General features: G+C 21.3%; 8 protein-coding genes across 8 annotated transcripts; 3 read left to right on the top strand and 5 right to left on the bottom strand. All coding sequences in view use genetic code 6, as the record gives it.

The window, feature by feature from the left end:
- Window positions 1–37: 37 nt before the first annotated feature.
- TTHERM_00787390 (transmembrane protein, putative) lies at window positions 38–1,243 on the top strand (the record flags this gene model as incomplete). Its single annotated transcript, XM_001022178.3, has 2 exons — window positions 38–633; window positions 883–1,243. The coding sequence occupies 2 exons, from the start codon at window positions 38–40 to the stop codon at window positions 1,241–1,243; spliced, it is 957 nt and encodes a 318-aa protein (XP_001022178.1).
- A 1,413-nt stretch (window positions 1,244–2,656) lies between these two features.
- On the bottom strand, window positions 2,657–3,420 carry TTHERM_00787380 (hypothetical protein; the record flags this gene model as incomplete). The annotated part of the gene is made up of 3 exons (XM_001022177.4): window positions 2,657–3,095; window positions 3,151–3,239; window positions 3,304–3,420. The coding sequence occupies 3 exons, from the start codon at window positions 3,418–3,420 to the stop codon at window positions 2,657–2,659; spliced, it is 645 nt and encodes a 214-aa protein (XP_001022177.3).
- Window positions 3,421–4,635: 1,215 nt separating this feature from the next.
- On the top strand, window positions 4,636–5,263 carry TTHERM_00787370 (amine-terminal motif sedlin; the record flags this gene model as incomplete). The annotated part of the gene is made up of 5 exons (XM_001022176.3): window positions 4,636–4,690; window positions 4,745–4,853; window positions 4,910–4,971; window positions 5,022–5,110; window positions 5,165–5,263. The coding sequence occupies 5 exons, from the start codon at window positions 4,636–4,638 to the stop codon at window positions 5,261–5,263; spliced, it is 414 nt and encodes a 137-aa protein (XP_001022176.2).
- An 834-nt stretch (window positions 5,264–6,097) lies between these two features.
- Window positions 6,098–8,272, bottom strand: TTHERM_00787360 (TATA box-binding protein associated factor; the record flags this gene model as incomplete). Its single annotated transcript, XM_001022175.1, has 8 exons — window positions 6,098–6,298; window positions 6,361–6,906; window positions 6,980–7,152; window positions 7,217–7,438; window positions 7,499–7,631; window positions 7,733–7,807; window positions 7,902–7,991; window positions 8,144–8,272. 8 exons carry the CDS (start codon window positions 8,270–8,272, stop codon window positions 6,098–6,100), a joined length of 1,569 nt encoding a protein of 522 aa, XP_001022175.1.
- Window positions 8,273–9,304: 1,032 nt separating this feature from the next.
- Window positions 9,305–9,727, bottom strand: TTHERM_00787350 (hypothetical protein; the record flags this gene model as incomplete). The annotated part of the gene is made up of 1 exon (XM_001022174.1): window positions 9,305–9,727. The coding sequence occupies one exon, from the start codon at window positions 9,725–9,727 to the stop codon at window positions 9,305–9,307; it is 423 nt and encodes a 140-aa protein (XP_001022174.1).
- A 1,349-nt stretch (window positions 9,728–11,076) lies between these two features.
- Window positions 11,077–11,499, bottom strand: TTHERM_00787340 (hypothetical protein; the record flags this gene model as incomplete). Its single annotated transcript, XM_001022173.1, has 1 exon — window positions 11,077–11,499. One exon carries the CDS (start codon window positions 11,497–11,499, stop codon window positions 11,077–11,079), a length of 423 nt encoding a protein of 140 aa, XP_001022173.1.
- A 1,658-nt stretch (window positions 11,500–13,157) lies between these two features.
- TTHERM_00787330 (MFS transporter) lies at window positions 13,158–16,002 on the bottom strand (the record flags this gene model as incomplete). Its single annotated transcript, XM_001022172.2, has 5 exons — window positions 13,158–13,462; window positions 13,529–14,323; window positions 14,835–15,375; window positions 15,438–15,481; window positions 15,921–16,002. The coding sequence occupies 5 exons, from the start codon at window positions 16,000–16,002 to the stop codon at window positions 13,158–13,160; spliced, it is 1,767 nt and encodes a 588-aa protein (XP_001022172.2).
- A 2,437-nt stretch (window positions 16,003–18,439) lies between these two features.
- TTHERM_00787320 (rab-GTPase-TBC domain protein) lies at window positions 18,440–20,034 on the top strand (the record flags this gene model as incomplete). Its single annotated transcript, XM_001022171.3, has 3 exons — window positions 18,440–18,489; window positions 18,631–18,839; window positions 19,139–20,034. The coding sequence occupies 3 exons, from the start codon at window positions 18,440–18,442 to the stop codon at window positions 20,032–20,034; spliced, it is 1,155 nt and encodes a 384-aa protein (XP_001022171.2).
- Window positions 20,035–21,085: the final 1,051 nt, after the last annotated feature.

Raw genomic sequence — 21,085 nt, 5'->3', positions numbered from 1 at the left:
CGAACTCTCATTATTAAATAAGAGAAGATTAAAAAATATGAAAATACGAGGTGGTGGACTATCTATTTCACGTCGTATATTGATCCTGTGCCTACTATTGGCTGTAATTAGCTAAGTAGGTTTATGCGTAAGTGCCAAGTAAAGAACTAAATAGAAATAAACATAAAAAAATGCTGAATAAGCTGTGGTATCAAATAGTGATATCAACCAAATTGAATTGAATAGTAATGAAATAAGCAATAATAGTATCATAGAAGATCAAAAAAGGGAATAAGAAATATTCTCTCAGTAAAAAAATGTAAGAAAAGAAGAACAAAAATTAGTCGATAAGTAAGAAAAAATGGGAGTCTTCGCTCTTGTACAAAAACAAGTAGGTATCCTTAAATCTGTATACATGAATTACTATTCAAAGCTCACAATCCATCTTGGAGGTTAAAAAGACATTTACATAGCCATATTGGCTACTATAATGGTCTTTTTTGTAATTTTTATGACACTTGCCAACAATAAGTAGGATTTCCCTTTCCTTCGCAATCTTGATTTGCAATAAGCTTTCCAAACTAAATCTCATTACGAAAAGAAAAAGAAGCAAATTGAAGAAGACGAATAATTTTACAATAGCTATAACTTGAGGTATTCCATTCATTTAGCCTAAACAAATTTTCTATTTTGATTCAGATTTCTTGATATCTCAAAGAATGTTTACTTAAAAACAATGAAATTCATCATTTTCAAAATAGTCCTAAAAGCCATCATTTTTTTAGTTTCTAACAAAAATTCATCTTACTTAAATTTTAATATAGAATATTTTAATATTAACCACCTTTTTAAGAGTAACAAACAGCAAAAATAGTTTATATTATATTTTATAAATAAATAAAGCAATTCAAACAATAAATCAATCAATAATAGTGAAGGAGATTCTTATTTGAGTGCTAGTGATTACAAGTTGCAGAGACAGTAAGTTGATATTCTAAATGCTCTTGAGTGGTAAAGGATGAAGGACAGAGCACTAAAATACACTTCCTTTGAAAACAACCCTTTAAATAAACAGTGCAGAATTAATTACGAGCAAAATAGGATTAAAAAAATAGATGAAACAATTGATTTCCATGAAAACAATATCGATATTAATGATTTATTAAAAGAATTGGACAATTAGTCTATGATTGAAAGCAAAAATTCTTGCATTTCATCTATTACATCGAATGTCTCACCTTAAACTAACACAATTGTTGTTTGAGATGAAAACAGCCAAAAAATAGTTGATTATGAAATAAATAAACAGATCTAAAACAGTATTAAGCCAACTCTAAAATGACATCTGTAGACTAATAAATAGTAAACAAACAAGGTTGGTTGATTGAATAAACGAACAAGTAAGTGGTTTATGTTTCTTTTACCTTATATTTTATAAATTGTTATCGTCAAATTAAATTAAACGAAGACATGTTATATACATTTTAATTATATTTAAAGTTACTTGATCCATTTTTCCAATTTAAATAAATATATACTGAGTGTATGTTAAATATTGCGTTTCACTATTAAAAGTTTGAAAATTTTGTTGATAATACCAATTAATATAATCTATCTATCTATATTTATTCCTATTTTAATTGTTTTGTTTCTTTTTACACTAAAATCAATTTAAAGAGTGGGTTTTAAAGTTTTGCTTTATTGTATTTAAAACATTAATTAAATAATATTTTTATTAGAAAATTGCTGAATTCAAAATTTTTTACTGAGTTCTTTTCATATTTGATTGTTATAATTTTAATTAATTCAATAGATTACAGATTTTTAAAAAATCATAGTTTTTATTTATTTTCATTATTTTTTTAATTGCTAAAATCACTTTCAGTTTAAAATAAAGTTTTAAAGTTTTAAATTAAAAATTTACAGTTCAGAACTTTTAATCTCTCAAAATTTTACAGCCAAATTAGCCTTTATAATTATTAATTTTTTTTATAATTAAGTTTTGACTAATAAAAATATTTTTTTTTTATTGATTTTTCTCTTTATACAATTAGTTAAATTTTTTGCTCAGTCATAGTAAACTAAATCACCCTTTTCAATAAGATTATTAAGATAGATTTAATATAAAAGAAAATTAAATAGAAAGTTTTTAAAATCAAACTAGAGTTTCTTAAAAAGAAATTAAAAAGGGAAAAGTCAATATATAAATTTAAGAATTATAAAAATAATTTTTATTTTATTCCAAAATTAAAAAATTTCTATCAATCTTTAATTTTAATTAAACTATTTTTAAAGTCAGAAAAACTTTATTTAAATAAGAAAACTAAGTTGAAATTCAAATTTTATAATTTAAATTTGAGTCAAACAATAGCAAACTTAATAGTTCTGATTATAAAAATAATCAAAATAATTCACAAATATTTAAAATTCTTATTTGATCAATTTTATAAATTATGAATCATTAAATCAATAAAATTGACAAAAAAATATATGACACATGAATTTACCAGCGTTATAGTAATTTAAAAATGACCAAAATTTAAAATTAAATCAATACTTTTGTTTATTTCAATAATTAATTTTTTAACTTACAATAGATATATATTTTATTTTGAATTAAATAATTTAAATAATATTAATTTAATATTTTATTATAAGAAAAACTTTTAGTTTCTTATCAAATAGATTGATAATAATTTTGAATATTATCATCAGCTTAAAAATAATCATCTGTATTAAAACTTTCTTATTATTGTTCTAAATTAATACAATCTTAGTCTTAGAATGCTTAATCCTGCATATTTATGAGAAATTAGGAATCAAATACTTTTAATTTACAAACATCAATAACTGGATTGGAGCTAAAAAATTTATTTGGAATATCATTTGACAAAAACTTTTCAAGATATGTTAAATTTATGTAAATTAGTGGATCATAAATAGTATGTATATAAATGAATGAGCCTCTCCCAAAAAACCTTTCACCTTCATAGTATTAAATGAATTTAATACTTGAATACCTGACTTCAGATGTTAAAGATAAAAAATACCTCTCAAATTGTCTAATTTAGCCAAATTTTATCTTTGGAAATAAAATTCTTAACACACAAGTTTTCCTTTATTTAATAAAAATATTACTTTACAAAAAATATATTTAATAAATTATTTTACCACTCAGGATCTTAATCAAGAATTTCTAGAATGTTATCTTTTAAGTTTTCAAGCAGATATTTTTATTCTAATTGATCATTGACGACTTTCTTAAATTAAAAAAATTTTTTTAATAGAAGATTTATTTGTTATTTAAAATTAAAATGATTTTACTATTTTATTTTTAATTTAAATGTTTTAGCTCTTCAAGTAGGCTGTTATGTACTTTGCTTCTATTTTGAGCATATCTGCTGCTTTTTTAACAGACATAGCATTATTTTATGAAAACATCTCAATTATTTTCTTTTTAGATTCTTCTTCTAGCTATTCCCCTCTGCTTTTCTGTTCTAAATAAATTTTATGCTTAATAGCATTTTAAGATCTTAATGTATATAGACGTACATATTTCAGTTATATTCGATCTAATTCAAATCCAATTTCGTGAAGGATATCTTTTGACTCGCCCAGACTATAATTCATTTATTTTAAAATCATAATTGCACCTCTTGCAAATCTAGAAATATGCTTGCCCATAGTTTTTAAATTAATTGGTTTTGTTTTTAATAAATTAAAAAAGCCAAAGAAGAAATTATTCAAATTTTTAATTTGTCAAATTTATTCAAATTATTAGAGGGAAAAATCAAAAAAATATAATTTTTTAATAAAATAAAAATAGAAAGAAGAAATTCAAAAAGTAAAACAACAATAAGATTCTTAAACCAACATATATACAATAAAATGACTATCTCATAAGATCTTTCTTGATTTGTGTGGAGACAATTCAAGATTTTATAAGATCTAGCAAGTTTTTAATATCCCAATTGTAAAACAAAACAATTACAGCATCTCGCTCGAATTAAACATTTAATTCCATTTATGAGATAATTAAATAAAATTGTATATTTTCAAGGAAGAATCGTGGGACTGTCAAAATTGCTTTAAAAAAATAGCTGCTAAATGCACCTATAAAGCACATAGATCATTTTTAAAATATATAATTAGTATTGTTTAAAATATAGGACCATGATTCCACCGCACTCAAGAATTATTCCACGCTCTTGCCTCCAAAAAAAACAAAAAATAAATAATTAAAAATAAATAATAATAAATAAAAAATAAATAAATAATTAAAAATAGATAAATAAATAAAATATGAAATACAAATAAATTTAAAAATAAAATGAAATGAAATAAACAAGCATAAATTAAAATTACAATAAAATTAAAAATAAATCATAAATTTTAAAAGAAAAATGATAGACTAATAATTTTTTGAATTTTTATAAGAATTATTTAAATAAATTTTTTTGTTTTTTAATTAATTTATTTATTTATTTATAGAATTTCTTTTGTGTTTGCTTGTTATTGGCTGTATTAATAATTAGATTTTATTAAAAGTATTGAGTTTTGAAAATAGATAGATAAATATTAATTGATTTTATTATAAAAAATAAGAAAGAAAATCAATTTTTAATAATTAATTAGAATAAAGAATAGAGTTATTGAATGTTTGTAATTGTAGGATAAGGTGATGTTCCTTTATATGAAGCAAGTTTGAATAGTATAAATTGTTAAACTTAATAGCACTCTAAGAATTATTTTTTATTAATTTTAGAAAAATAGGAAGCACAATCTCTAGTAATAACATAATATTTTTCGATACATTCATCGCTTGATGTTATTGATGAGAAATTGCAAATTACAAATTAAAAGGAATTAGATATGTATGAATTTCTTATTTTTCATTTTAAGATAAAATTAATACTTATTAAACATGCAGGTTTTTCAAGAAAGTAGATAGGTGCTATGACTAAGATATTTATGCTTTTGTGACAGCAACAAGTAATCATTTTTAATAAATTTTTGAAATAAATAATATTTTGATAAAAAAGACATAAAATTGTTACTCTTAATATCTGAAAAGACCAAAGAGGAGAATGTAAATAACTTCTTTTTAGAGGCCTATGAGAATTTAAATAAAGTATCAACTTTTATTTTGTTTTTAATAGATAAAAATATTTCTTAACTATTAAAGTAATTGATGAATCCTCTCTATACACTTAATACTTAAATTACATCTCAAAGGTTTGACGAAGCTATAAAATAAGCTGCAAAAAAGCATCTAAATCTTTGAAGAAGCAATTATACGTATAAATTCTTAACATCAATTAGATTAAAGATCAACTGAATTATTAAATATAAAAGTATATAAAAATATGCATATACAATAGCTTGAATTAATTATAATGAATAAAGTATTTTAAAGTTAACTTAAATCTTTATTAATCTGTCAAAATGTAAGTAATCTTTTCATTTTATATTATAAGAAATGTAAATAGTATTTATAAATAATAAAATTTTACTTTATCATTAATTGATATGATTTAAAATGTAAAAAGTAATTTAGTAATAATAGAATTCCAAAGTATTTTCTTTGTAAATATTTAAATTTATTATATAGAGTTACAATAGATTTATGAATTTGATTTTAAAATAATAATTACTATTTGCATATAATAGCTCTAAATATAATAAATAAACAATTATTTTTGGTAAAAATGGGGAAATAATTTTCTAGAAATACAACATTTAATAAATCATAGTTAAATCATATAAATGTTTTTCAAATAGAGTTTGTTTAAAGGTTAAACAGAATTATCTTTTGAAAAAATTATTAATTTTTAACAATAATTAAATTAGATTTATAATTAAAGTTTTAATATCTAATTATTTTTAAAATTTCAAGATTAATTAACTAAATAATTTGATAGCAAAAATAAATAAAAAAATTTCTGTTCTAGATCAAATAGTTTGCTTTAAGCCAATATCTATTAAATTTTTCTTAAATAATATTTATTTTATTTGTTAAAAAAAATTGAAGTAAAGATAGACATTTTTAAATGTAAGGTTTTATATAAAATAAATAAATTTAAATTAAACTTAAATTTATAATACAAAAAATATAAAATCAAAGCATTAAATTCATATAGGAAGGATTATATTATCTTTCGTCTAAGTATTTTAATTATATTGGCATATTATTATAGATGAGTCTAATTACTAGAGGATTGAGCTCGGTAATAAATTATTCTTCTAATTCTTAAAATAGAAGAGCCTCAGTTTTGCTTGTAGCAAATGAATATTCATTGAAAACCTTTAAAACCAGAAGCTTTATAAAATTATTATACATTAATTAAAAAAAAAGTAATTCTTAAATAAATAAATGAATACCTTTAACTCGTTCAAGAGGCTGTGTGCTTCGTTGTTGTTTTTAATAACTTTTTATATATTTTCCTTAATGATTTTTTACTTTTTTACCTTATCATTTTCTTCAGTATTATTTGGTTTGGATTATTGCTCGATTTCCATACTATTTTAGTTTTATAAATTTATATACTCGCTTCTTTGTTACGAGCGTAAATTAATAGAAGCTAAGCAATTTAAATCTTTTCTGAAATCTTCATTCATGAAAATTTGCATTATTGTTGGTAAAATTAATTGCCTTATGATATTAGATTCAAAGTGACTGAATGTCATAACTATACCCAGTAAAACTTAGTAATTGAGAATTTTTTAATTGAGAGTTTCTTTAAGAATACCTAGAAGTGTGTCACAAATGTTTTACTTTAAAGTTATGTATTTAAAAGTGAATCTGTTTATTAGATATGAGAGATTTTGTGCACTTTGCTCTCTAAACTGAATTTCGTCCACACATTTGTTTGTACTCAATACTGAAGCAGTTATGAAATGAATTAAGATTTTAATAATTATGTGCAACTAATTTTAATAAGCATAAAATTAACTATTTAAAATCTCCAAATAAATAAAAAATGAATGTTAATTAATTTACATGGAATTCTATATTTATGCCAGTATTTAAAATGATAGAATGTAGTATTTTTAATGTAATGTATTTTTTAGAAACTCCATTTTTGTTCTCTAAGTCATAGTCCTAATACAAATAATTTAACAAAAATGGAAGCAAACTTGTTAAACCACTGTTTGTCTTCAAGTTATTCAAAACTTTTTTATGTTTAAAATATTTTCAATATAGTAATTTGTTAAGAAAAATTTTTATTTGGTTTACTAATTTTAAGTTTGGGAGTTTCTCTAAAAGGGGCACCTGGAAGATTTAATTTAGGATTGTCGATTTGCTCTTCAGTTTCGGCTATGACTTTTGTTATTTCAACAAAAAACTTATTGATTTCTTCACTTAATAGAGATCTTGGTTTATCCTTGATGATATTAAAGTTTTTAGAATATTCTTCTTTTTTAAGCTCATCATATTTTAAAATAGCAGCCTTATTTTCTACAAATTTAAAATATTTAAATAGAGATATTCATTCATATTTTTTAGCTAATTAATTACTAATGAATTTGTTTTCGTTGATAGGAGGTATTTTACCATCAATAGACATCCACCAAGCTGTAACAGTTGGCTACATTACTTATCTTTTTAAGCTCTTTACTTGAGCTTCTAGGTAACTCTATAAGTCCCTTTCCTTTATTAATATTAAAGGATATTTAAAATACACTAAATTGCGCACTTTTTAATGTGCAATTCGATATAAAAAGATAGATTTATAGATATTTTATTATTTACTTCATCTTATTTTATCCAATAATTAGCATGCTTCTTAAACGAAACCTTTTCAGAAACATCATATCCAAATATTTTCTAATTAATTTAAAATCAAAATTATCTTTCAGCAAGATTAAATATATCATATTTATTAACTAGGTTGCTTTTTTTAGCTAAATGAAATAATTACATCGTAGTAGTTTCTATCTTTCAAAGCGTATTCAACATCAGAAGTAGTCAGTTTATCTCTTTTAAAATGTTTCATAAATTTAATGGAATCCTACACATTTTAAATATAAAATAGATTTAAAACTGCTTTAAAATGATTTGCTTGATAAAGATTTATCTCAAATTAATAATTTAAGATATCATTCATTTATTAATATTGATTGAATAACTAATTATCAACAAATTAGATTTTAAAATTTCTACTTCGATCAAAGATCTTAATTCAATTTCAACTTAATTGCATATTTCTTGTGATATTTCCTTATCAACTTTATCAATACTAAATCCTTTAAGTAACTCTAAAACAAAATTATTATCACGTAGTTCAGCCATCCTTTAATTTTATAAATTTACTGTCTCTCTGAATAACTAAAAATCAAATAAATGAATGAATTAATTAATTAATTAACTAATTTCAAATTTATATTGATCTCAAGATTTTATATTATTCAAGATAGATATTTATTTTCTGGTTAATTAATAAATTAATTTCTTTATTTAATTAATTAATTTACAAATTAATCAACCAAAAAAAAATAGATTTACTTAAAATTGATTAATACTTCAATATTATAAAATAATATAAATATTTCTAATGAATGATTGTTTATATTTTAAAAGATTCTATTTCTAATTTTAATAAAAGACATTTAAACAAACTCAATAAATCATTCATTATTTTAATAAATTAATTTATAAACATCCCCAATAATTATTTTTAATAAGTAAAAAAAAGCTTTTATTTTTTATTTATTTTGAAATTAATTAGCAAAAATAAAAGATTTTCTTTTTTAACACATTTCAACCATTGTTTGATTATTTTTCTTAATCACTTATCCCTAGAATACACAATAACTAATATATTATCAAATCAATAATTTAAAACACAATAATTAATATTCTTAATACTAAAAACTACATAAAAATATAACAAATCTAAACAAATAAAGGGTTTTCAATAAAATAATAAATTAATTTTTTTATTTTATCTAAAGTAAATATTATAAAAATAACAAAAAAAATCTTTGAAAAAGAAAAAGAATTTATTAAAAAATAAATAAATAAATAAATAAGTAAATATGCTTTAAATAATTCAGCATTTAAATGTTATAAAAATGATTGGTCATATTTAAATTTAAAAAAGATTTTAATTTTTGTAAATTTTTCAAAATGAACTTACAACAATAAACTTCATCTTAAAATAAATAAAAATAATTATTATGTTTGTCTTATTTTATTTATTTTAAAATTATAAAAGGATTTATGGTACATGAAATTTAATACTAAAATAAATAATTTTTAATATATATTATATTATGTTATAGTTTTATTATATAAGTTTATATACAAAGAAGTTTTTTCATATCATGCTGCTTTTATATTAGCTGCGAGATCCCTAACATTCTTTAGCAGCTATCTTCTATAGCCAAGTTTATGTCTTACATAACTCACTGTGTAAGCTAAAATATATTCAGTCTTTATATATAACCATGCAGACATTATCTTTAAAGTCATCTAATAAGCATAAGCGCGTTCCTCATCACTGAGTAAACTATAAGCATGAGATATTCTTCTGTAGTATTGTTATAATAAACTATTTCTTTTCTTTATGTTAAGATTATCATGAAAAGCTCTAAGTCTATTTGTCTTCCACAATTAAATCAAAAGTCTATTCAATTCATCTGATGAAAGTCTATGAGGAGGTGTATTATTTCTATCTTAAACTCTATAGATTATATTTGGTTTCAAGTGTACTTACTTCTTCTTAGTCAAGTTATTTCCTACCATTTTAAATTGGTCAATACTTTATTTATTTATTTTATGTGTTTACTAGGGATTTTTACTTTTTTTTTTGTTATTTTTTTATTTATTAAATTATTATCAAATTAAGCAAATGATATTTGATTTTTAATATAGCAGAGGTAGACAAATAAAACAAACTATAAAAAAAAGATTAATAAAACACTTTTTTATTAATTAAAAATAATGTAGACACTTTATTATTAGCTTATTTGATTTAATTATTTGTTGATTAATTTTTTATAGTTTGATAATTAATTTGTGGTTAACTTAAAAAATATTAAAAGTATTCAAGAAAAGAGTTATAGTACTTTTTTTATAATAATTAAAATAATTTCTTCAATCTATATATTTCAGCATAATAAAATACTAAATAGCAAAGAGTTGTTGTTAGAGATAAAAAAAAGCAATAGCCATTTTTTTATGATCGCAATATCAAACTCTTATATATAAATTAAAAAAATACTTTTTTTATTTATTGAAAATAATGTAGACACTTTATTATTATTTGATAGTTAATTAATTTTTTATTTATTAATTTTTTTAATAGTATGATAATTAATTTGTGGTTAACTTAAAAAATAATAAAAGTATAGAATAAAAGAGTTACATTTAGGAATGGGTATAATCCAATCCAGTTTTGTTTGAAAATAAAAATATCAATAAAGATAGATAGATGGATTGATTGAAAATAAATATATAGATTGATGGATGTATTGCACCATTTAAATTAGATTGAAGATTTATTAAATGGATTTAATTTTTTAAATTTATCACTTTTTAATTTAATGCCCCAATTTATTTGTTAAATAAAAGCATAGTTATTATAATTTTTCACTCTTTAATTTAAGTTCTATTCAAAATAATTTTTTTGAAAAAAAGGGAAATTAAATTCAAATATAACTTGACTTATAATAGAATTTATATTATAGAGAATACTGAATTATAAAAATAAACAAAAAAAACCTTTTATTGATAAAATGAATTTATAAATAAGTAAATATATGCTTTCAATAATTCAACATTTAAATATTATAAAAATGATTGGTCATACTTAAATTTAAAAAAGCTTTTAATTTTTGTAAATCTTTCAAATGAATTTACAACAATAAACTTTAACTTAAAATAAATAAATATTATAAAATCTGTCTTGCTTTTTATCTATTTTAAATTTATAGTACACAAAATTTAATGCTAAAATAAACAATAAATTTTTAATATAAATTATTTAAAATAATACAAATATAATATAAATAAAATATAAATATAATTTTATCAAAATATAATAAAATAGTGTTTTATAATATAAAGTTTATATACAAAGAAGTTTTTTCATATCATGCTGCTTTTATATTAACAGCAATATTCTAAACATTTTTTAGCAGCAATTTTCTTTGGCCAACTTAATATCTTACATAATTCTCTGTGTAATCTAAAATATATTCAGTTTTTATATATAACCATGCAGACATTACCTTAAAAGCCATCTTTTAAGCATAAGCACGTTCATCATCACTGAGTAAACTATAAGCCCAAGAGGTTCTTTTGTAGTATTGTTATAATAAACTCCTTCTTAGCTCTGTGCTAAGATTATCATCAAAAGCTCTAAGTCTATTTGTCTTCCACAACTGAATCAAAAGTCTATTCAATTCATCTGATGAAAGTCTAGGAGGAGGTGCATTATTTCTATTTTAAAGTCTACAAATTATATTTGGTTGCAAGTGTACTTAGTTTTTGTTAGTCAAACTACTTCCGACCATCTTAAATCAGTCAATAATCTTTTTATTTATTTTATGCGTTAAATATGGATTTTTAATACTTTTTGAAATTTTTTTATTTATTAAATTATTATAAAATCAAGCAACTGATATTTGATTTTTAAATTATCAGAGCAGTTGTTAGAGACAAAAAACATTAGATTTTTTTTTTTCTGATCATAATATTAAACAATAAAAAAGAGTTTAATTAAATATCTTTGATTAATAAATAAAAGACTTTTTTTATTCATTAAAAATAATGCAGACACTTTATAATTAGCTTATTAGATTTAATTATTTGTTGATTAATTTGAGAATTAATTTTTGGTTAACTTAAAATATAATAAAAGTATAGAAGGAAAGAGTGAGTTACAGTTCTTTTTTTATAATTATTAAAATGATTTCTTCAATCAAAATACTTCAACATAATAAAATACTAAATAGCAGAGTTATTTTTAGAGGCAAAAAAATTTATAACCTTTTTTTTTCTGATCGTAATGTCAAACCATAAAACATAAATTAAAAAAATACTTTTGATTAATTAATAAAATACTTTTTCTATCAATTGAAAATAATGTAGAAATTTTATTATTATGAAATAATTAATGAATTGTTTATTGATTAATGTTTTAATAGTTAAATAATTAATTTATAGTTAACTTAAAAAATATTAAAAGTATAGAAGAAAAGAGTTACAGTCCTTTTTATATAAATCATTCAAACAATTCCTTCAATTATATACTTCAGCGTAATTAAATACTTTGATTAATTACAAATTATAAACATTTCATTATATTATTGGTACTTCAATCAAAAACCTTTAGCATAATAATACACTAACATTTAATTATAAATTTTAAAATTTAATTATTAGCTTACTAGACAGACAATTAACTATTGACTATTAAATCAAAAACTTAAGGATAATAAAGTATTTAATTTAATAGCAAATTATAATAAATTAATTTTTACTTATTAGATAATTAATTAGCAGTGTAAGGGATGAATTTTTTGGGGAACAAAAATTTATTAGCCAAAGATTATAAAAAAATTATAGATTTAAAAATAATTTTTATGAATATATTTTTAATATACCCTACTATCCCTTTAGATACAGTAAAAAATCTATATTTATTAAGACACCAATTGATAAATAAATACCTTTATTGCTATTTTTTTATTTATTATAAATAAAAATAATCATTTAATTTTATTTAAATTAAGCAAGTAGATAATTAAAAGTGATATATAAATGCTCATGTATAAATTAGATGATAATGCAAAATAAAATATTAATGTGAGTTATTAAAATTAAATTTAATTCTTTTATTTTGCTTGCTATAAATACTTTGAAACTAATGAATTTATTTAAAATAAAAAAAATAATTAGTAAGAATATGGTAATTGTTTATTTGATTAATATAGACAAAAATTTACAAATTATTTAAACACAAAAATTAAACAATGATTAATGAATGTATATATAAATTAGATGATAAAAATTAATAATACTTTATGGAATTATAAAAAGTTTAATTTAGCTGTTGATTTTTATTTTATTTAGGTTTTAAAAATTATTTTATAAACATGTTTTTATTGTATTTTTATTTAATTTGCTTTCTTATTAATAAAAAAATTTGAAAGCTAATAAGTAAATGCTATCATTTATTATCTCCTAATGTGTTTTATGAATGTAAATTTTAATTAACTAGTTGGAATTGTTAAATGGAAGACTAATTAAACATTTTTTCTATTTATTCTTTATTCTTGCCAGTAGTTTCTTTCATATAAATCATCATATAGATGAATACAAAGAAAGATACTATTGGGAAAACAATAATTGTAACTTCAGCTCCTGAAGAATTTAGCAAGTAAGGCAAGAATTAAACTGTTGATAAACTTGCTACCCAATAGGCGAATCCGAAGAAACCAACACCAACTGGAGGTAAAATCTCACTTGGATAAACTAATTAATTAATTTAAATATTTTTTATTAGCTTAAGTTAAATTATTTGATAAATATATAAATTACTCCAATGAACAGGTGCCACAGATGTTGCAAAGATGAATTTATAGAGTAGAATCAAATATTTTTGAAGAGGCTTATAGCTGCTCCATCCTGTGATACTAAATGCAACTAGAGTAATCATGCATCCTAAGAGTCCATGGAGGTAAAGGTTTTTTCTTCCAATTTTTTCTATAAGAAGCATAGCAAATAAAGGACCTATAATATCACCTATAGGCATTATTGCTGTAAACAACTAAGCAGTACTAGCTCCTTAAGATTCTGATATAATATTATAGGAATAAATGTTGATAGCATTACACCCCACATAACTGAAACCTATTGTGAGCATTACAACAAGTAAAATTCTGCTTTTATACTTAGGGCCAAAGAGTTGCTTCCATCCTACATTTTAACTACTAGCTTATTTAGAGAAATTATTTAAATCGCTAAATTCTTCTTGAGCTACTGCTTCAGTATAAACTCTGTTTAAAACAGCTTTTGTTTTTGGTTCATTCTTGTCATGAAGATAAAGATAAGGAGCAGTTTCATCTCTGAAAAATATTAAAAATATAGCTATAGAGATTAAGCAAAATATGATTGGCAATCCGTACATTAATCTCCAGTAGCTGTTTGTTGCACTCTCTTTAGCATCACTTGGTAAGCCATACCCAACTAAGAAAGCAGTCAGTATACCAAAACCAAAATACTAAGAGTATATGATACCACTAATACCCTTGTACTGCTTACATGCTATTTCAATCGAGTAAAGAGGTCCTATAGAAGACCATCCTCCAAAGCTTAAACCAACTATGATACGTCCTATTCAATTATAAATTTTTTATTTAATTATCTTTTTAATGGAAACCGATATAGTTAAAATAATAATTTGTAAATTATTCTAATTAAATTATTTACTATAAATCATCTTTAATCAACTAAAATTTGTTAAAAAACTTTTTTCATAAATAAATTTCAGAAAAATAATTTTTTTAAATTTTAAGTATGATTAATGAATTTTTTAATGATCAAATGCATTATTTTTATTTTTTAAATATCATTTTTAAAAATAGAATATATTTATATTGATATATGATCATTAAGCTAGCTGTCTGTTTTTTTAAAGATCAATAAATCATTTCATTTTTTTAAAATTTCAATAATTATTTTTTTATTAATTTACTTTTTCATTTAAAATAAAACTTTTTTTTGATACTTAAATATATGCCTAAGTAAGGTTTGTAGAGTTAAATAATCTAGTTTATTAAATACTTTCTGAGGAAAACTCAATTTTAGTAGAAAGAGTAAAAGAAATAAATATGTAAACTTTTACCTATTAGCAGAGCACCTGTATTTGCAATGAGGGTGATTGCATTTCCTACCAAGGCTACTATAAAGAGTATTATAAGCATTTTTCTACGACCAAAGCGAGCAGCCCACCCACCTGCAAAGAGTGAAACAATAGCAGCAACAGCTTAAGGGAGTGAGTTAATCAAAGAATATTACAAGGTTTTTTCATCATCAGTCCAGCCATAAATATAATTCATGTGGTCAGACAATGTGTTGAATAAACCCATATTATATGCTAACAAAAAATCAGTAAATGCTGCGTGGTTCACCATAAACCAGAACATCAATTTATTTTTCAAAATTTGAGTTGTATAAGGAGCTTTATTTGATTCTTCTAATTTGTTAATTGTTTCTCCATTAGTTGTAGCTATTTCATTGTGATGATCATGATTTTCATCCTTGTAAAAGCCTTTAAGTTCATTAATATTTTAGTTTGTTGTAATCTATACACTTGCTAATTCACTTTGATTTTTTATTTTTTTGTTGTTTTAGTAGCTATCCTGTGATTAATTTACTTGGACATTCTTATTTTTTAAAACATTATTAATAAGACTATTGAGAACTTTACAAAAAATGTTTATTTTACCTATTAGTTTTTTGGATCTCCTAACTCAATTTAATAAACCTAATCTATGTTCAATAAAATAAACAAATAAATACTATTATTAAATAATATTAAAGCTATTATATTCTTTTTTATGATATTGTTATATATAAAAAATAAATGTTTAAGAATAATAGTTCTAGATAAGTAAAGCAAAAAAATCGTAGGTATAACTAAAATTTAGATTAAAATTATGGAGTTTTTCAACTTTTATCATCTTCAATTATAAATGAACTGACATCTCATTAGATATGAGTATAATTATGTAATATAATTCATTTGCCTAATATAGGAGATATGAGTGTATATAATGAAAATCTTCTACTGAGAAAAAAGAAAGAAAGTATGTTAAGCAAGCAAATAGGCAAATATAACTAAAAATTAGAATTAAATTAAAAACCCCCGAATATTAAAGCTTAACTTAAATGCACCCATATATTATTAACATAAAAAATGTATGTTTACCTCTGTGGATATTTTCAGTTTTTACTTCTTGATGAGTACTTTTTTGTTAACTGTTTATACGAGGCAAATTACTATCTTACATAGCTTGCTTTCCTTAATATAATGATAATTGATTAAAATGGCTCTTTTTTTTAATTCTTATTTTTATTCTTTTTATTAAACTTTTTAGAAAATTTACAAATAACTAAATTTTTACAAAATTATATAGTTTGTTAGTACCTGTTTTCTTATTCCAACTTGTTAAATCTACCAATATATATCAAACGATAAATTCATCTATAAAATCAATTAAAAATTAATCTAATTTCATACGTAATAATTATACTCAATTTCAATTAAATTTATCTACAATCGTAAAACACAAATCACGAAATTTATCTTTTTATCTATCTTTCTATTTATTCCCCACAAGAATTAGCTTCCACCCATTTAATAGACATTTTCTTGTCAAAAAATACAATTGTATATTCTATAGAGATATAAGCAAAGTATAAACCTCACATGTCTTATGATTAGTTCTAAAATTTTTTTGTTATACCACCTATTTTTATAGAACAAATAATGCATGTAATATCACCACATACAAGAATTAGCATTTAATTTTTTCTCGAATATCAAAAAGTCTAGCTATTTCTTTTATGTAATTTAATTCTACGTTAATATTACCATCTTTTATATCTTAATTCTACATTTATTTATCGATTGCTAAATTTTAACCTAGTAATAAGAAAAACAGTAGTTAAAAGTAACTAAATTTTAAAAACGATATCTAGAAACCTAATTGGAAAGATAATCCTAAATAAGTAAAATATTTTGTTAAATTTATATATTTACTTCAAAATAAATCATGATACTAATTTTTATAAATAACTCTAATTAAAAATAATTTTAAACAAATTAGTTCAAATAAAGATAATTAGTTAAGATATTTACTTACTTACTTGTTTCTATAACTAATGTCAAAAACAAATTTTACTTTTCAAATACATTTATTTAATAAAAAACAAAAATATTTCAAACTTTGATTGGGTTTTTAAAGAGTTTTCATTCATTCATTCATTCATTCATTCATTCATTCATTTATTTTATTATTTTATTTGATAAAAGAAATTATTTCAAAAAACATTTTATTATTAAAAATAAAATAACTAAAAAAATAATAAAAATATTAAAAATAAAATAAGGGCAAAATATATTTTAATAGACAGACACACTTTAATCTTTAGAAATGAGACAAGGAGAAAAATAAAAATTAATCATGGAATATTTTTATATATAAAATATTTCCACTTGATAAAGTTATCCTCAAATTAATTGTTATGAACTTAGAAGAAAATATCTTGTTCCCTAAATTTTTAACCACTATACATTTATGCTTAAATGGTATCATTTTCATTTTAGCAGTTAATAAGTCAAAAATGTGCCAGTAAATATTTAATAGAAAATAAATTAATGATTTAAAGATAAATAGAAAAATAATGAAAAATTTTCACTCAGATTTTTATTTTTAGGCTATAAAATCTTATGGTGATTCAAGCTTAACTATAACTGTTAATTTGCGATTTTAATTAAAAAAAATCTGTTTTGTATTACAAGAGTATGAACAACATAATTATCTGAAGCAACCCTTTTGTTTATGTGTAAATGAATTTTAATTACAAATTTAAGAAAATTATCTATTATATTAGAATTTATTTGTACCGTATGTCCTCTTGAATGAGAAAAGATGAAGATAGTATATGGAATATTTTTATTAGGAGGCCTTAAATTAGGGATCCTAGCCTAATGCCCTAGGGTGTTATTTTATTTAGAAAAAACACACAGTATATTTAAGGTATTTAAAAATTTTTAAATAAGATATTGATAAATTAACATTTAATTCATTGAATATTTTATTATTATAAATTATTATCTAATATAATTTATTTCTGGCATATTCATATTCATCTATTTTTTACTCTAGCTATTCAGAATATATTTTAATAACTCTTGAATTTGCAATTTTAAAAAAATTATTAGCTATTTTATGATGAATAAAGACTTATTTTGAATTAATTGAAAGTAATAAATTTAATTAAATAAAAATTATTTTTTTTAAGAAAGTTTAGAAAAGCTAAAAAATGTTATTATTTTAATAAAAATATCTATAAATGAATTTAAAAAATATTTAGATATTATTGTTTTGAATAGATAGATTAAAGTTCAAATTTTATAAATTACAGATTTTAACAGCATTTAAGGAATTATAAAATTTTAGTGTTATTTATATTTTGTTCATTAAAACTTAATTATTCTATTAACAATTCAGATTCAAACATAATAAATTAACTTGAATTATCACGCGTATATTTATTTGTATTACCAATATTCCTATCAAAATAAATAAACTTGCTCGAAAAATATAAAATAATTAGCAACTAATATAGACAATAGCAAAAAATTGTAAATTTTTAAGTAAATCTTGAGCAGAGGTTACAAATAGTTAGTTTGAGGCAGCAAAAGCATAAGATAGGTGTAGGATGTCCATTTTCAATAAGATTAAGAGAGTTTTTTCAGATAAAAGCGAAGAGTATTTGGTTTTATTGAGACTGATAAATTGATTTAATTCAATTCATCATCTTTTGATTATAATTTATTTTAATATGAAATGATATTGAATTGAAAAATGAGATTTGTGAATTTAAATAATTAAAAATATTATAATCTACAGGGAAGAAAAGAAAAGCCACAGCGATATAGTTAATAAGGTTAATTTTACCTAGATATATAACAAAAACGAAGATTATGTTCGCATCGAAGATAGCAATATTGAAGAAAGCAATAATGAAACAAGAATTAAAAAATTCTAGGAAATTATAAATCAGAGAATTATCGATTATGATAAGTTAAAGGCATTATCATGGGATGGAATACCTTAATGTAATAAATTTATTTTCGCTTACTTTTTCACTTACTCAGATAAATTTAAAATGAGTATTTTTAGTTTTCAAAAACAGACACAAACATCTTAAAAAATGCAAAATAAAATTGTTAAATATGATAAAAAGAAATGTAATTAGATAAACAAATTGTAAGTAAATAATATGATATTAACATAATATTTTGATAGTTAATCGCTATAAGATTACAATTTTATGAGTTTATCTTTCTACAAACAAAATATCTTTATGAAATTGAGTTTACTAGAATTATTAGATATACTTATGTATTATAAAAAGGTGTTAGGGGAAAGGCTTGGAGAGTGCTCCTGAAATATCTTCCCACTAATAAAGATACTTAAGAAGCAGTAATTGCAAGAAAAAGAAAAGACTACAAAGATATGGTAGCAACTTACTTAGAAAATATTAATGAAAATGAAAGGGATACAAATGAGTAAAAAGGGCTGGATTAAGTTATAAAAGATGTTGAGAGAACAGTGCCAAATTCAAAGTTATTTCGTAATAATAAAATCAAAGAAATACTCATTAGAATTCTATTCATTTGGAATGTTCGCCATCCTGCTAGCGGATATGTTTAGGGCATGAATGATGTTCTTTCTACCTTCATTATTGTTTTTGTTGGAGAGTATTGTGTCTTAGATTTAGAAACACTAGATATTCCTTCAAACTTCGATAAATTAACTGATGATTAGTTTTCGGAAATAGAGGCAGATTCTTATTGGTGTTTAAGTAAAATATTGGATGGAATGCTTGATAATTATACAAATAATTTTCCAGGAGTTAAAAAGTAATTCGAAAAAGTATAGCTCGTCTTAAAGAGGCTTGATAACGATTTGTTGGAGCATATCACCTCTAGACTTGATAATTTTTATTAGGAAGTATTTAAGTGTTCAATATGCTTACTTCTTCGTCAGTTCTCAATTAAGGTAGGTTTAAGGTTATTCGATACTTATGTCAGCGATGACTCTTAAATATCCTAATATTTCATTTATTTATACAGCGCTATTATTTTAAAATGGTCTCTCAAAATTAAAAAGCTAAAGCACGAAGAAGATATTATTAACTTTTTTAAAGAACTTCCTACAACATTGTGGAACGAAAGTGATTTAAAAGTAATTTTGGCAGAAGCATATGTTTATAAAACTCTTTTTGAAACTGGCTAAAAGTATAATTGAAACAATCATAAATAGATAAAGGTGTATTATATAATTATATATAGAAACGTTTACATTCCTTAATTTAATAAATTTATCAATATTGCTAAAAATAGTTAATCAATCATATTTTGTTCAAAAATTTGATTACATCCATTCAATCAATTAATAAGCAAATAAATCTTTAAGTGTTTACAGAGTTTTTAGTGAATCTAAATTATTAAAATATTAACTTTAATTCGCAGTAATAAAAATCTGTATGATGAATTTTATCATTCATGTAATTTACAATTGATATTTGAATTTATCAAATTAATTTACATTACTAATTATTAATCTATCAAATTACTTCCTTTTAACAATTAAAAAATTGGTAATAAATTTAATCTTTTACATCAATCAAACATTTATAATTAATTCTACCGCTTAGTTCAAGAAAGACAAAAGCTAAATATTTAAATATAAAAAGTTTAATTTAGATAAAAAATATTTATTTTATTTGATCTTTTTGAAGAAAAGCTTTTAAAAATAAATAATAAAAATGTGGGAGGATTTAAATAATTTAAGCAAAAGCTAAAATATGTTGTAGTTTCTCAATACCAATTAACTTAAATAAAATTGAATAATTGTAATCTAATATTACGAAATTCAATTAATTTATCAGAGATAATCTTATTAGGGATTTTAGATATTTATAAATTTAATAAAAATTAAAGTTTTCGATTATGTGTTCTACTGTTTTTGCTTAATTTTATATTTGAAGACCCTCTTTTTCTCAATTTTATTTTACTCATTTGATTTAATAAATATCTTAAAAGAATTAATTAGACTTAGGTGGGAATTACGTAAATGATCAAAATTGATAAAAATAAAATTCTCCGTCATTAATTGACATAAGGTTATTTACTTTAAAGCTGCTAAGATTTTATCAATTTTATTTTAGCATGTAATTTTAGTTTAACATACAAATTTAAATAAATCACTGACAGACTTTCTTTCATCATAAAATTAGAATTAAAGAGATAAATAAACAACGTAATTAATAAATTAGATTAAACAAAAAATAACATCA

Source organism: Tetrahymena thermophila (genome assembly GCF_000189635.1).
Source record: "Tetrahymena thermophila SB210 genomic scaffold scf_8254491, whole genome shotgun sequence".
NCBI classification, from domain to species: domain Eukaryota; phylum Ciliophora; class Oligohymenophorea; order Hymenostomatida; family Tetrahymenidae; genus Tetrahymena; species Tetrahymena thermophila.
Note: the sequence above shows the minus strand (reverse complement) of the source record. Positions and strands in the feature narration are given on the sequence as shown.